Here is a 17,442-nt window from a genome sequence, read left to right on the forward strand (position 1 = left end):
TTTAAGTGTAGTGATTAATACAGAGATTTTTCAATGTGCTTGGCAGTCCTTGAGTAATTTTCTCACAGTGACAGCTGTGTCTCATCTTCAGTTGATTGTACTTTTTCTGGAGGCTTGGCACTTCTTTTATTTTTGTCTTGAATACCCAGAAGCTTCCTAGAAGTAGTTAGAAATGGAGCCTTCACATATTCTTGCCTTTCTTTTAGTTTCATCTGTTTTTCTTTCATGATCACAGAAGGAGACAAGAGACACTCAAGTGCGTTGGAGGTGGAGTACAAAAATGCAATTGAAGTGCAAACAAAGTTAATTAATAAGTATCTGAGCTCTAGGTTCCATGTGCTTGAAACTGAGAAAATGAAAGAAAAAAAAAACTTTTAAAAACAGTTCTATGGATCAGTGGGAATAAAGTGTCTTAAATACGTAATATACTGTCACAGAGATGCAAATTGGAGAATTATACTTTATACTGTAAAAGTATTAGTAAGTTGAGGACAAGGATTGTGAGAGTGAACAAAGGTAGGACAGTTAGACTTTAGAAAGAAATTGACTGAAATAAATGTTAATATCAAAATAATAATGATTGAGTAGGAGGTGTGACTCTAAATGTAATATAAAAGATAAGAAAATGTAAAAATGGATTTAGGGTTTTTTTTTAGGAGTACTACTTCTAAATTAACTGATTACCTTGCTACATGCAGTATTTTGCAAGAACTGGTGCTGGTCACACTTCATAAATAGATGTATATATAGATGGTTTTATCCAGTGAAGTTTTTAGATAGTAAGAGACAAAGATGTATTTAAGCATTTAGAGCGGAATAGATTATACTGCAGTGTTAATTCACTGAACTCTGTTGCTAGCAACTACAGAAAATACACAGATAATTTTTAAAAGATGGATATTAAAATAAGTATTGAAAATGATGAAGGGTGAAATCCAATACAGAAACTGATTTCAGTCTTAAAGATTATTTTTAAGGGGACTATGTGACTAAAAGCTATTTTGTGAGTGGTTTCATACAATTCTAGCTGTGGTTTTGCAATTGGCATGACAGTGCTAAATCACAGTTCTGTTTCTTTTGAAGTTATGTTCTCATGCTGAAACACTTTAAGAAATTGGTGTTTCACAACACATCAGGAACAAATTGTCTAAGTAAAGATAAAGTTTAGAAATGAAATAAAAAATGGTTGTTTTTCTAAAGAAGATACAATTCTGAAACAAAACAATGCTGAGTGGGAACTTCAGTCCATAGAGACAGGGTATTTCTGCCTTCTTTTTATGACATTCTGTTTACAAACTGATGGACTTCATCACTAGAAAATAAGTCTCATCTGTTGTAGTTACACATATATTAGAAGATCTTAAAATCTTAAAAATAGAAAGCTAACAGACATTTCATGAAAACCAGAATCCTCTATTTTATAGTACTTTGCCAAATACCATAACTTGTGTTACTTGTTACTAAAGAGCAGAGGAGGAGAATCAGTGTTTCAGAGCAGACATATAATAATCTGTACAGTACCAGAAATTGAAACAAAATCCTGATTTGTCTTTCATAAATCATTCACTGACCATTGAGACAGGCATTGTTTTGTGACAAAATACAGGATGTTTCTGCCGGGATGGTTTTAACACTGTGTTCAATAAACTATGTAGATAAAAATACCATAAAAATCATTTTACATCAGGTGATGACATTAACGTGGTAACGAAGGATTCTCTTCCAGAAGGTTTATCAGAAAACATACAAATTAACTGTTACATTGGGAATTTGGAACAGCTGGGAAGTGCAAGAAAGTAAACACGATGGAAAGCCCTCAGATAAATGCAAACACGTTTTCATAAATTTTAACAAAAAAAGAGAAAGCAGGATACTACAGGACCCCATGAAAACCTGGTTAAGTTTATTTGTATGGTGACATAAAATCTATTGGTCCTGATGTTTTATAGAGATTATATCCTGCAAAGCTGCGCTAAGTGTTTTAAATTTTAGCACACTAAGAAATGGTATTTTGCTTAGAGCCAAAGATCTGTATAGGGTCTACTGTAAAAGCAGAGAAGCTTGGCCCTTTCTCTCAGACCTTTATGGGAACTACTGTGCACATACAGAAGAATTAATCAGTAAAATCCTTTATTTTTTTTGTACTGCCAAATATTTATAACTACCATAAAAGGTTTATAAATAAAGACATTGAAAGTTCTCTGCTTTGGAAATCTTGTTTCCTAGCTACGCTTACTTGTGGTATTAGTCAAACAACAGTTTTAGTAAGTTTGTGTTAAACACTACTGACCAAATAGGAGTATTAATAGATCTATGAATAGGATGAAAACAACAGCAAGGTGTGCCTGAAGCATTTCTCTGCATCAAGACAGAAATAAATCATGATGCAAGAAGTTGTAGTTGATCTAATTTAAAAAAATACAACACTGATTACTACTATTGGAGTATTACAAAAATTATACAAAATGGTTGAGGTCCAATTTGTTTAACAAAACTTATCAGCAATTTATAAAGGATCAGAAAATGAAGTCTAAATAATCAGTCTAGCAATCAGGACAGAGAATAATGTATGACTTCTAAGACTGAATTAACAGATTAGAATTTCATTCTGATAATACTAAAATACATTGCTAATCTTGGGTTCTCAGAAGAAATGGAAAGAGGAAATCTGACATACTTTATGGAAAATTTAGTATAACTGCTTTTTTTCTTCTTGATCAGTTGATAATAAAATATGAAACTTTATATTTACTTGTATTTGAAATGTGCTACCAATAGAGACCTGAGACTTTGTGTTCCCCTCTGACAGACAGTGTGGAATGAAAAATTCATTTAATATTTGTCGGTTGTGGCAGGCACCTGGATATGTTTGCATTTGTTTCCAAAAATGTGTAATCTCCTCTGCAGAATTTCAAGTATGTTATAAACCGTAGTCAAGATAGTTTCTGCATGTAGTATATTCTCTTCAAAACCAATTGCGTTTATGCCTGTTAGAGGAGTGTGAGAAATCAACTACTGAAGTGTTAATCTTGAGAAATCCTCCTGATCACAAGAAGATTTAGTTAATCCAATGAGAGATTGCTTAAAATACATTGATATTGAAAGGGATTCTCTCACTGACATTTTAAGATCTATAGAGTTTCTGCGTTTTTCAGAAGACAGGAAAAATGTATAATGGAAGAAAGTGGTGAAAATTTGGAAAGTTCCTATTAAAATACTCTTTTGGGCAGGAAGTTGTTATGGCTATTGGAAAAATATTCTTTGCTATCAGAAAAGAATTATATGGACAGGATTAGTTTGTTCAAATATATACCTACCAACAGCTCTTTCATGGAACTATGAATATTACTGAACTCAGGCAGATAGAAATAATAGGAATTTTGCTCTGTGACAGTTGGCTGGAACTGTTTTTTTTTTTTTTTCTGCTTTAGTCAGCATTATATGATTCTCTGTAGTCTGTGCTTTGACTTACTGGGCCACATGTTACTGGGCAATTTTGATGAGTGTATTTCCTTGCTCCTATCAGATGTATCCAATTTCTGGGGACAGTGAAAAATAACAGCAAGTATGTTTAAACTAGCTCAATCAGGGTTTTCTTTGTATAGGTCTCCAATGAACCATCCTGTTCCACAAAGCTGAATTAGGATACAACAAATATTGTTCATGATGCTACTTTAATTCTATCATTTTTAATCCGTTCTCTTTCTCTTCAGATGATTCTCATTAAAATTTTATTGTGGTTTATAAAAATTTTGTAAACTTGAACATAACCGAACTGGGTTCTTCTTTTGGTTTGATCTTTTTTTTTTTTTTTTTTTTTTTTTTTTTTTCTCCCAGTGTTTTCTTTTTGTGCAATATTTGCAGCCAATCCTTTTATTAAGTGAGTGATAATTTCTGGGAAGAGGTTAGTTTAGAGGTTAGTAGGTTCTAGGATTATACTCCAGTACAATTTCAGTTCAGTTCATCAAATGATTATCTAGAATTACATTTTTTTTAACTTTCCTGAAGAGGAGAATTCTGAGTGATTGGATCCTTTATGTTGAGTTATAACATGATTTCTTATTTGCTTAATGCACCGTAGATGACTCAGCTGCTTGCTGTGAAATCTTCCATAGAATACCCATACTTAAAACGTTGCTCGAATGTTAGAACACTTGCTGTGCTACTAATTGGGGTTCTTTTAGAGATTGAGTCATGCCATAATTACATATTTTATAAAGATCATTTGGCAATAAATATTAAAAAGAATCAAAACTATTGAAATAACAATAAGAAATATATTTTCAAGTGGCCTAAACTACATTACCCAGCTTTAATTGCAATTTTGCAGGGAAAAATGATGTCAGATACAAGCACAATACAGTAATTTGTGAGCTATGTAATATTAAGTGTGTCTTAGCATACTGGCACTATAAGCATTACCATGTTTTTAAAATTTAGCTGCTAAATGTATAAATTTAATAATATATTTATCTTACAAATGTTTTTTAATCAGCACTTTGCTTGACAATGCACAGGATATGGAAGAATAAACAAAACTCAGAGAAGGCTATATAGTAGATTTGTAGGCAAGCTTGGGAGATGCACAACAAATTTAACAAATTTTTTCTCCAGCTTTAAAGTTTTAATAATTTAAATGAGTGAATAATTTAATAATTTAAATTAAGATAGTGCTTTGTCTGATTATCTTTCTTAAAGATGTCATAAATGCTTCAGGTATAGGCATGCGTAAAGTGCACGATTATTGAGATTATAGCTCAGTGGGTACCAATTTCATCATGAATGGGTGATGGATTTGCTTAGTGAGGAGGGTGCAGATTAGAAGGGAAGACTTAAAAAGATAGATGATTTCACCTTTTGAACTGAGTTTGCTGAGTTTTGTTTTAAAATATTTAAAAATATATATTATGCATGTTAATGCAAACTGTATAATAGGAGCCATGGCAATCGTTGTTTGTTTTGCAGAAAATATATTTAATAACATCTTATTATGAGCAGATTTTTACCCCATATATTCAGTAATTAGACTTGAAGTAGACTAATGCTTTTTATCTTCTCATGATACTCTTATGAATTCCTTACAGTCCTAGTGAGCTGAAGCCAGCTGCAATATATTTTGTCAAAGTTCATCTTAACATCTGAAAGAACTTCTCTTTTTTTCCTTTTAATTATCTAGAATTAACCTCATACTCTTAAACCATGGTCCTCAAACCAATATTCATATTGTCTCTAAGACCCTCTGAAATTTTGCAGGGCCAGAAGGATAGCAAAGTGTGAGGTTGCCTGCAGATTCTACTTACGTGATTTTATCCCAGACTTTTCATAAATTTGACAAGTGGTATTTCTGCTGTCACTTTTTTTTAACCCCATTACATTGATTTATCTTTAAATATGCCTGAGTCATCTTTCTATGCTAAGAAGCCATGATCCTATACAATATTTTTTTAAAGAAAGTAGTAATTATTCAGTGCTCTAAACAATTGACAAATACGCTAATGTTATTCAAAATATTGTAGATGTCATTGCACATTTGCATTATTGTTATCTATTAAGAGTTTTGTTGTTATTCAAAATATTAATGAGACTGAAAGAAACTGAAACACAGATTGTGATGCAAATGCTTTTCTGTTTTGGAAAAACAGCAAGAGCCTTTGCAGCTGTTCATTTCTGGAAAACAAACATGCTGTCTACCGGAAAAGCACAGACCTTCAGTACTGGAACAAACAAATAGACATTTTTCTGTCTGATGTTTAAAAGTTGTTTATGATAGAAGAATCTAACAAGAAGTGATACAGAAATCTTGCTACTTGCTGCCTGGCTTGCGTCTTGTGTGTCATATTATGGCATTGGGTGCCACGGTTAATTGCAAACTCTTTTGTTGTCCCTTACCAACTTTTTTGGTTGATTTTTCGTAAAATTCACTTGGTTAGAATAGTTTTGGAAACTGAAATATGAGAAATTGTGCATAAACCAAAAACATCTGTTACGGAGAAAACACCTTTTTGTAACTTTAATATGCTCTCTGTTATTGGACTAGGAAAGCAGTTAAACTTTTCTGCTTATATTTTAACTACTGTGTCTTCTACGCAGTATATCGATTACTCTGTAAATAAAAGAAAAAGCTCATGAAAGTTAGACCTATTATTTTTTTCCATTTTGCAGATTGCACAGAGGAAGTGTGGGGATTTCCCATGTGTCAGTACTTGAAGGATGAGGGCTGGTGCTGTGGTCGCAATGCTAGAATGTCAGCATGCTTGGTATGACTCCCTTTTCTTTTTCCTACTGAGAGCTTTATCCAGATGTTACAGAATTCATTGTTTTTGGCTTCTAATCCTAAAGCTATGACTTAAATCCAAGACTCTACAGAAATAACATCATTAATGTTGTAAGCATGATAAATTATAACTAAGAAAAAATAGTATTGATTTTCCAGCCTTATATATTTTAAAGTTGCTGAAGGCATGAAAAAATGAGTATTGACAGAAATGTATTTTAAGAGTGGACAGAATGGCCAAACCTTTATTGAAACTTAAACAAGGTAACTCCTCAGGGTGATAGTTCCTGGCCAAGGACTTAGAGGGAACAAGGTAATTGTTGAAGGATTGCAATCAGTGACTCCCCTAACACTTTTATGATTCATAATATTGAATATTTTGACAGTTTAAGACCAAAAAAACCCTGCCTATTTAAAAAACTGGAGGAACACTAAAAGCTGTGCAGCTTAATAGCCTGGAAACATCTTTTTAACATTGCATCAAGAGATGAAATGCTTTTTAAGACCCAACCTCATTCAGGACGGGATGATGAACTGGTGTCTAATTTGAAAGAACAAATACATATCAAGAATGTTAACCATTATTTAGGTTGGAAAACCAAGATCCTTTCCCTCTGTGGATTTCTATTTTCTAGTATCAAGATGAATCACAACAGGTTTTGGCTGGCCTCGGCTGCAAGCTTTGCGCTTCCCTAATAGAGAACCCAATCTGTGTAGGCAAGAGACCCAGTATGGACTAAAGCGTCAAAGTTGTATAAACTTAAGCTAACATGATAACATTGAATGCTATCAGAAGGAAGTATGTTAGGGCAATTATTTTGTATCTTACAAGAGTTAAGTGCATTTTCCTTGACAAGGTACAAGAAAAAATTTTGTTTTATCACAAAAAAAGCTTTCTGAAAGGGACTTGCCTTTTTTTTTCCCTTGTCAATATCATGCGATAACCTGTTCTTGCTCACCTGACACCTTGGCTACTTCTTTTCCCATTCCCTTTCTTTTTGAAGGGAAAAGTGTAGGCTGTCTTTCAGCAAAGGTTGAAAGAGAAATTTTATCTATAAATGACCACCAATAGATGGTACTGATCATACCTTATATATCCGTTTTAGATTTCACAGAAATTACAGAAATTTCACAGTTAAATACTTTCTTCTTGATAAATCTTTTTTTAAACATTCACAAAAGGCAAAAAGATTTCATATGTCACTAGCTACTCTGCTATTATTGTGTTTGTTATTCTCTTTATGCATTTCTTATGACTAGCATTTTCCTCACCTCTGCTAGGTACAAGTAAAGGGAGACAGTGCAGTACAGCTAGGCGCTATTCTTCCTATGGTGAAAGGCTAGCTAGGGGAATCTGCTGAACAATGATGATGTACTCATCATTATTACATACATTTGTTCAAATTATCTGAAATGCCAAGGACCAAGGGGTCTGGATGAAGTATCAGACCCTTCCAGAACATACTAGAACCCATATCCATCTTCTTAGCAGTTGTAAATATATGCTGGTGTAGTAGTTATAGTTTATACGGATTAAGTCAAATCTTGTAACTCAGCTAAAGTCATGAACAGAGTTACTGCAACTGAACTGTGTTTGAAGAATACTTTGAAATGTAAGAGTAGTACTAAAACTAAGGGAAGGAAAAGAGGAAGGTGATTCAGAGACAAGCAGCCCTATTTATCTAATTTTATATTATCTAATTTGCTGTACTGCTAGATAATTTGTTGAATTTTTATCTTCATTTTTACTATGATGTTTAATATTCAGTTGAAATTTCTATAGGTACAGTCTCTTTCCAAAGAGAAAGAGATGGAAAAATCATCCAATTTTTGCAGTTCTCTAATATTTGCAATTCTTTGCCACTATGAATCATATATCAGGCTTTATGGTGTGAAGTCTGTATTGTGAAAGATAATACACATCCTTTAACTGCAATCCCAATGTATTTATTTTATTTAGCTTTATGTAAGTGAAATTCAGCTTAGGTGTATGCTAGGAACAAAAAACATCTTAAGACATTATACATTGAACTTATTTTTACTTTAATGTAGTTGAAAACACAAAGTGAATTGCTTATATTTCTGTGGGATCAGACTCAAGAAAAACGCATTTCTTTTTAACACTTCCACAGAAAGTAATTCTCTTAAATTTTCTTAGAATTCTAAGAAAAAGAAACAAATTTTTCTTACACCTATTACAAATCAGTTGATTGTAATTGCTTCTCCTATAAATAAAATAACAGAAGTGAGTCCCTAAAGGTATCAACACTTAAAATGTGCAAGCTCATGTTATGTCACACCATTAATCTTTCAAAATGTCATATCTTTTGACTTTTATACAATGTGTTTCTAAAATTTTCTAATAAAGAATAAACATATCAGCAATTTAATTCCTTCATTCCTAAAGGCTTTGGAGAGAGTTGCAGTTGGCCAAATGGTAAGTAATGTTGTTTATTTTAACCCTTCAAGATAAAATCTGTTTTTCTCCTTTGTGTGGTATTAGCCCATGACCTTTCATTGAACTTGAGAATTTCTGGAATTTAAAGCAGTAGTATAGGGTACATCAAATCCTGATAGATATCGTATGTCATCATGAAATTGCATTTTTATTGTGCTAACTATACTTAGTGAATCTTAGTTTTTTTGACAATTAAGAATGAAAAAAACACAGATTTCTATAAAATTCATCAATCTTAGTGTGAGTGATCTGCTTCTGTATATTCAGATGCTATTTATGTTCTACACAAATAGAAATGTACACTTGAAAATTTTAAGACACTGAACTGCTCTTCCTAACTTCTTTACGTAGGCTTTAACCAAATACATACATTCAGTCCACATGTCTTTCTGATATCCCTGATTCGAATCACTCTATCTAAGTTGATAGAGTCAATGTCAACTAATGTAAAAACAGAAATTGTTATTACAAAGCTTGCTTCTGAAGAAACACCATCATTCTCAATTTTATCTCTATATTTTTTGCTGTGAATGCCTAACATTATTTTTTTGCAAGTTATCCTTTCTAAATGGTGTACACCAACTGTGCAAATACTTAAAAGGTAGGATTGAGAGACCTTTTCTTCCCATATGTTAAGCCCACTGACCCCAGTAGTCTTTCACTGTAGACATTTTGCCATGATGTTTTTAACTAGCATTAACTTCTTTTTATGCAAGCAGATCTGTATTATTCTTATGAGCATAGCACTTTATGCATAGTTCAGACTATACTGAATGATGATTCAACTAGGTAGTTAGTTCTTTATCTTTAAAAGAGATTCAGATATTTACATTGTTACATTTTAGATATTAGAATATGGATCCATGCTTTCTTCTGTTCTTTTTCCATCTGCCAACCTTTTACCTTTGAACTTTTACTTCAGTTAGTGTTTGTTATTTTCTCACAGTCATGGTTGTATTGACAAAAAATGCAAGCACGTTAGTAAATTCTCTTCTTTTTAGGGCTGTCATATCTGATTTGAGAGAATATAAGCCACTAATTAGTTAAGGAAGTCAATACTGGTTTTGTTAACTGTGATCTTAATTTCATTGCCAACTTTTAATCCTTTCTGTTGTTTTTTCAGCTGCCTACAGAATCATTGTTTTATCGAGCTGTTCTTCAGGTTATTGTAGAAGAAAACTATGGTGTTACCAAAAGGTAGGAAAGCTCTGAAATCACAGATGCTAACCTAATCTGATTTTTGACCGCCTCTACTCAGAAGAGAAATAATTTCTTAAAAGAGGAACAATGTCAGAAACAGTGTCATCAGACTATACATATGGTTATTAAAATGCAGTATGTACTTGTTCATTCTGAATCCACGTCACAAATCTATTGTCCTCCCTTTAGCCAGAGCTGCGAGTCTTCCTCGTTACTGGATGCATGGAGAAAACATACGTTCCCTAGAGAACTAATGATAATTCACTAAAAAGCGTATACAGTCCTAGCCTATCCTGTTTTGCAGAAGTTCGGGCACCTTTTAATACTGCAGAAGGCAAAAGGACATACTCATTTTTACTGAGAAAAGTCACTGAAAGCCCAAAGGCTATTATGGCTGTAAAGGGCTACTCACTGCCTGTGTCTATGTTAGCAAGTACTGTGCACTGGTAGGACAGGATTTGAAGAGTGAAACAGTGTTGAGGACACCCTGACATCCATACTATACTCTTCTGGAGGATTAGTTTGGTCAAAGATCATACTCTTGAAAGAAGAAATTCTTGTTTTGTTTATTTGACAATTATCTAGAAGATATAACATGTGAAACCGCAGTTACTAAATTGTATAAAACTTGAGACAGATGACAGTGTGTTTTATTTGTTAAAGGAAGTCTAATTTGGAAGAAGTAATTAAGACTATACTTTTGAAATAAAGGCAGTAGAGGCTTACTTTCAAGCCCTCTAATGTGAGCTGTCACCAGTTACAGCTGAACTGCGATAGCAATTGATTGCAGTTAAACAGCTTTATTGTTCTGAAGCCTTGTGAGATTGTTTTGCATTTCTTGAGATATCAAGTACCAGTCTGAATAACATGTCAGAAACAGATAAAAAACAATTAAGAGAATGAACTGTAAGAGCTTGAATCTTTAAGAATCCATTCTCTTTTTTAAACTACTTATATACAGCATAAATCTGGTAAATCTAGTAATCTAATAAATCTAGTACATGTACTTTAGAGCTTTGTTCCTCTTCTTTCTGATCGGTAGCACAGGTGCATGTCTTTCAAAGAATATTTTAAAAAGAGCATGATGTTTACTGATTTTCTGGCTGCCTTAGCTCAAATGTTTAAACATATCAGGATATTCAGTTTTACTTTGAAAATTCTTTTTTCTTTAAAAATAAGTTGTGACTGATAGTTCTCAATGAGTGGGGATCCCTAGCAGCTAAAAAGCATTAAAACTGCAACTGAGAGAAGTCTGTGTGCTGACCTCAGTAGATGTAATCCTTCTGATTCTTAAATAATGGGAAGAGTGTTCATTAAGAATTAAGAGGGGAAAATTTTTAAAAGAAGATATTGCTATCCAGCATTTCATGAGAAAATATTTTTCTTGTTAAGAAATTAGACTGCATACTCATGAATGCCTGCTGTAGCTGAAAACTCCTACGCTGCAAAGCTGGAAGAGGAGTTACATTAGGAGATAGTCAAGAAAGTGAATTCAGACTAACAAACACTTTGCATGTAATTTCTCCAATGTATTCTGAAGAGACCAGAGAAGAGGTCAAATGTAAGTGACCTATTAGGGTTACATCCCCCTATATGGTTTTAAGTTTTTGTGCATTATTGTAGCACTTTGCCTGAAACTACCAGCGTTTTTAGCTGGCTTCAAAAGCAGGCCACTAAATTATAAACAGGGAAGGTTCTAACATCACCTAGCGAAATAACAAGTTTGCTATCCATAAAGGAGATTTAAAAAACAAGGTACCAGGTTACAGTGAAATTTTACTCCAACTTAGCATTTGCTTGGTCCACTGGTTCATAGTAAGTAAAATACAGTAAATTATTTTAATTAAATTATTATTTATAAATTAATTATATTACAATTAACTATAGATTATACCATATAATTTATGTTATATTATTAACCATATGTTATATAATTTATAATATAAAATGATTCTATTAAAAAGTATTACAGTAAATTATAGAAGTATTATAGAAAGAAATATCAGTCAGTGAAAATAATTTTGTTATTCATACAAAGAAATAAAAATCTTGGGAGAAACAAATGTTTTCAACTCAATTTTAGGTAAAATAATAACTACACTACAACTCATACAGCTGTACAGTTGATGTATTTCAAAACTTTCTTGAGTATTAGCTAGCTTGTTTCATTTTAAGATAAGAATGGAAAAAGGAAAATTTGTTACTATCCTAACAGTAGTAGGTGCCCCATGGATTTATTTTGCCCCAAATTAACAATATATACATTTTTGTAGTTGGAAGTATAAAAGTATGCATCTCAATGCTATATTTGCAGTGATCGACACGTTGGAAAAATTTTCTCCAAGTCATCCTCCTTCTTAGACTATGTAAGAAAGTCTTTGAAAAAACTGGAACTGGATGATTCAAAGGTGAGTAACTAAATAGAGTACATGTAAATTTTTGCATGCATGTAAATTCTTAATGTCAGCACCACAGTGCTATTACATATGTCTGAACTAATGAGTTAATTTGTATATTGCTGTATAAATATAAAATACTTTTTTAATATTAATAGAGCCAATCCATATTTTATTTTTATGTATTAAAAATATCAAAACTATTGTTTCATTTTGTAATAAATTGGCTTTCACTTATAACATCTTTAAAAGATACTGTTTTAAAATTACAGTACTCTAATGACTTTATATCATATCAATCCTTTTTTATGTATGGTGTTCAAGACCAGAATTTTTGAAAGACTTTACTTTATCTGTGAAGTTAGTCCTATAAGTCTCCTTTGAGAAAAAAAAAGAATCACTACATAGTCAGTTTTACACCTGCAGTCACTTAGAGTTAAATGCTGCTTTTCTAACATAATTGAGTCAAGAATGCAGGAAGAATTCCTTACCTATGCTGATACAGTACATGCTCATAAAAGTAACTGTTGCATCCTTTTAAATCCAGCTGAAATACTGTCCAGTGCAAACGTGTTGCTATTTTTGTGTTTAAAGAAATTCGAAAAATGAATAAGGAATCACATAGTAAATGCTTTGACCCCTCTTTATTTTCTTTTTTTCTTCAGCAATATTTTCTTGATCTCTTGTTTGGAGGTCTTTTTGAAACTGAAAAAATATAACATTATAGGAAGATAGACAATTCCATCTGTGCAGCATGTTTCTCTTACAATTTTGTTTCTCTTACAGTTTTGTTACAAGGGCTTTTTTTTTAAGCCTTTAGACAGTCTTCTTAGTTAGCCTTTTAAGATCTAAGATCTCTGGTGCAGCCTCTGTCTGTTAAGGGCCTGATACTGTTTTCTTTAATAAGTGTTAAGTACAAATATTAGAATTTTAAAATAATTATCCTATATAAATAAAAAGTTAATACCAATCTGACATTTAAACTAAAAAAAAAAGAGTATTTCAGAGATGTTTTATGTTCTTGAGTACCTTAGTATTTTACAGTACAACTGTTAAATTGGTCAACAGATGGCAACATAACATTAGGTATGGGATATGACTGTGTATCTAAAATCCACAACAGCTTTGTAAGAATCTGTTGTGAAATGGAGATGCTAGAAGATATTATGTACATTATTAAAAAACTTAGTAGAAATGATATCAAAAGTAAGATTGGCAAGTATGCTAAATATTTAAGTTGAATATTGTAGTGTCTGGTAAAGCAGTGCTTAAACTCTGTAGCTGAAATGTCAAATCATTTAAGATTTGCTAATCCCATCAAAGCATGAATTAGGAAAAAATGCAAAACAAATAAATAACTGAATAAATGCAAATAATACTGGAATCATGCTTACAACATGAAGAAAAAGGTGGCTCAATTTTCATTTTTTGTTTTAAAGAGATTATATTTAATTCTGTTTGCACATTAAGCTGTCTGTTTATTTTTCTGTATAAATATGCACTAACATCATGCACTTACCCAAGTGAAAGTAGCTGTTAAAACGATATCCGCCTGGTTATTTGTATGTTCATCAAAAAGCGATAGTGGATTGTTTGTTTACTAAAGTATTGATAAAACTCTGCTATTAGGACTTCTAGCAGTTGTACATTCTTTTCTTCAAAACCAGTGAACGTAGAAACTTTGTGTTAATACATCTGATTTTAAATATGCTGCCTTTTGTCAGAAAGAGTCTGAACAAATGCAGGTAGCCCTGAGAAAAACAGGTCTGTCAACACTGAATCAAGATGCACACATTTATGTGTGGAAACTAAAGATCTCATTCAAGTACATGCTCATTTATTTGCTTATATTTCTCCTCATCTTCATATACAGCTGGTTACATGCTGAAGGCTGAAGTTTATGCTGATCTAAACAACATTATTTTTTATTTCCCAGCTATATTCAAATCTGCAGCAATATAAGAACAGTGTTGTTTTGATACTAGTTTGAGGAAACTTGTTATTGCTCCCTCCATAGTGTTTCTGACATTGCAGTTTTCATGGTGGAGTCAGCACAATATCTACACAACATTGGAGAATGTGTTAAATTCCTTTCTTCAGAAGAAAACACTTAAATAGCTAAAAATGTGATGAAGCTTAAACACTTGTTCTACAAGACAACAAAAATCAGAGAGACATTTATGCAGAATTTGTGTTCTAGTTCTGTTTTTAAAAATGTACAAAAGAGCAGCTGTATTGCATAGGCTAAATGTCTACTCTGTCTTCAACTGTGGCCAAAAGTGGATGCCTAGGAAATAATGTAAGTGGAGAGGAAGTATATATGAATGATATAGGGTAACCAAAAATGTGCCTGTTGTTCACAAAAAAGGAGGCACCCATTGTCTTCATGCATAAAATCATTTAGATGATAATAAAAAACAATTTGGTAAGATTGAAAATGTTCTATTAATAGTTTCCCAAATATGGAGATAAAATATCCACTTCAGAAAACAGAAGGTTAGGGAAAGCAAGGGACACAGTGTAATACAACTGCAGAGGACAGTGACAAGAAATTTTCATGTGGGTCTCTGTTTTACAAGTAAAAAATGTTCTTATATTAAAAAGAAATCAAATGCCAGAAAACTTGGAGACATATAAAATATTAGTGCAAGTCTTTGGCTGTGCTTATCAGAAAATTGAAAGTGAATTTAATCTCTTCATGGTAATGAATGTATTGAAAAGTAAAGAGATAATGACCCAAAGTTTTTAGGAGAGCAAGCAGTACATCACTGCCAGAACTTGGTAGGTTGGTGTATATGTTACAGTCATGAATTACTAAACTATGGGGCATAAACTTCCTTCCAAACTCCTGATTCACAGCAGGCAGAACAGCTACTTCCTCTGTACACAACAGTGTTTCTTCCTGATCAAGGGGTAACTGTGGTGCAATCCAGGAGTTCTACAGTCTGGAGAAATGAGGAGACAGAATAAAGAGTGTAACTGCATGAAACATTTAACCTGCATTGATTCTAGTGTGTGTAAATCTTTGTCTTTCCCTAAATATGGAACTAATGAAGAATCTTAATGAGATACAAGTATCCCAAAAAGTAAGTTGATTTGTGCTATAGTTTTTCAATAATGATAGATTGTTTCGTCCTGCCAGCTCTTCGTATGAATAAGCTCCTCTTTCCTTTGTGAGACCAACATGAGGATTGGAGCCTCTTTGCTTATTTGAAATGAGAACTGGGACCATTACAAAAAGATTGTCAATCAGGAGTAAGTCAGAATGAGGCAAAATAGCTTTTTCTTCCAAGAAGCATTTATGAATCACCTGGACCATCCATTGTTACAGATTACTGTTCAGGGATTGAAGTCTCCCATTATTTTAGCCAAAGTAATTTCCTCTGTTGTGTTTCTTTCAGGAAGGAAGAGCCTGTCAACTGCAGATACTCTTTTCACACATTGTTCCACCTAGTAGTAAAACTAACTCATACACCATGACTATTGAATATATGGCAAAATATTCTCATTTTAGGAGGACAGAAAAGGTTCTTTTAATGTGAGCTTTATGCTTCCTCAGTAAGTCTGTACTGCTTCTAGCTTCAGAACTAGTGGAATTACTGTGTGGGCCATGTATACCGGCACAGGGATAAACCTTGAGGCAGTATTTTATTCCAGGTTGTTTACTTTGCTGTAGCTCATTCTGTTCTTATACACACCATATTATATGGGCAAAGCGTTCAGCATTGCTATTGTATTCCCCCAGAATACATCTACATCAAAAGGGTTAAGAGATACGGGAAAAGTTAAAAGATATGGGAAAAATTATTTCTATTAAAAGATTTCTTTTACCTGTTATTCGCTGTTTTACTTGCTGAAATGATCTCCTCCTTTAACCTGTATGTGAGACTCTTACCTTGAGAGAAGGAAGTGTTTATTGTTTATTAATGTTCTTTCTCCTAGAGTTGTCCATTGTTATGCTGTTAGTCTTGCTTCTTTCAAACAGAAATAGTTCCTTCCTCTTACTGCAGCTCTTCATCAGAGTGTATTTCAGCTCTGTTTACAGCCTTCTTCCAGACTGATTTAAAAGGAGGCCTTTTTAGCATTTAGCTTTTAGCATTTAGCTACTGATTAAGTCAGGAAGTGCTACCAGTGGCATTGCTGTGATAAAGTTTGCCACAGCAAAATGTTTTAAATGCTTGCATAAATTAGTTTATACAAACTTGTAATGAATTTCAGGCATCCTTGAAGAAAAAAAATCTTTTGTTAAATTCTGTTGTGTCTTGTAACAAATGAGATAAATCAGCAAAAGGTCCTTTATAGAACCTACCTCCTAAGGTGAGTTCAGAGAGAAAATAGTTACAGGGTTAAGGCTTACATGTGTGGCTGATAGGCTTGATTGTCACCTCTAGCTAAGGTGACGTTTCTGTTAATAAGGGAGATCCTCAGTTTAACAAACAGATACTTGCCAGGATGCATTTAAAGTGCAGTGTGGAAATAAGGATAGAATGCTATTTAATAGCACATCTGATTGCAAGAAGATATACAGAGTTGGAGACACTTCCGACATCCACAAAAAAAAGCAATTAGTCACTTTGATTTCATCTTGTGCTATAGTCACACTATGGTTACCTTTAGGAGCTAGTAGCGCACACGGTAGTTACTTTGTCTTGGTCAAAATACTTCACAAATCTCTTAACCCTTTTGATGTAGATGTATACTGGGGAAATACAATAGCAATTTCAGAGGTAGGTTCACCTTAAGCTTTCACGTACAGCTAGAAGTTTACATGCCAGACGCTGAGTGCGTTTTTGCAAATTTATTTGGATTTGTTTAATTTAGCTTCTCTTCAAGTCTCCCATGAACAGTGTTTTTCATTTCTGAACAGTCAGGTGTTTGCACATAACCTAAAATTGCTGGAGACTTTCCCCTGAAAATGGCATTTATTTGGCAGGTGCCACCATGTAACAACCCAAGATAAGATCTGCAACAATGAACCGGTAGTCAGTGCTGAGTTTCCACAATTCACATTTCTTCTAACCTTGACCAGACTTCTTAAAAACAGCTGCTGCCCGTTTGTTTTTTTTTTCTGGTTCTGTGCTTTACGTGGAGCATCCCACACAGATTTACAGCTA

At 33.1% G+C, this 17,442-nt stretch overlaps 1 protein-coding gene across 2 annotated transcripts in view; it reads left to right on the forward strand.

The window, feature by feature from the left end:
- Window positions 1-17,442, forward strand: part of METTL25 (methyltransferase like 25) — a 58,916-nt gene that overhangs the window by 30,541 nt on the left and 10,933 nt on the right. The window contains exons 6-9 of one of the 2 annotated variants that reach the window (XM_062584869.1): window positions 6,163-6,257; window positions 8,682-8,711; window positions 9,856-9,929; window positions 12,247-12,340. In XM_062584869.1, the coding sequence (XP_062440853.1) occupies window positions 6,163-6,257; window positions 8,682-8,711; window positions 9,856-9,929; window positions 12,247-12,340 (293 nt within the window). The remainder of the gene's footprint in view (window positions 1-6,162; window positions 6,258-8,681; window positions 8,712-9,855; window positions 9,930-12,246; window positions 12,341-17,442) is intronic. The other variant, XM_062584878.1, reaches the window with a different exon arrangement.

Source organism: Rhea pennata, chromosome 1 (genome assembly GCF_028389875.1).
Source record: "Rhea pennata isolate bPtePen1 chromosome 1, bPtePen1.pri, whole genome shotgun sequence".
In the NCBI taxonomy this organism is placed as follows: domain Eukaryota; kingdom Metazoa; phylum Chordata; class Aves; order Rheiformes; family Rheidae; genus Rhea; species Rhea pennata.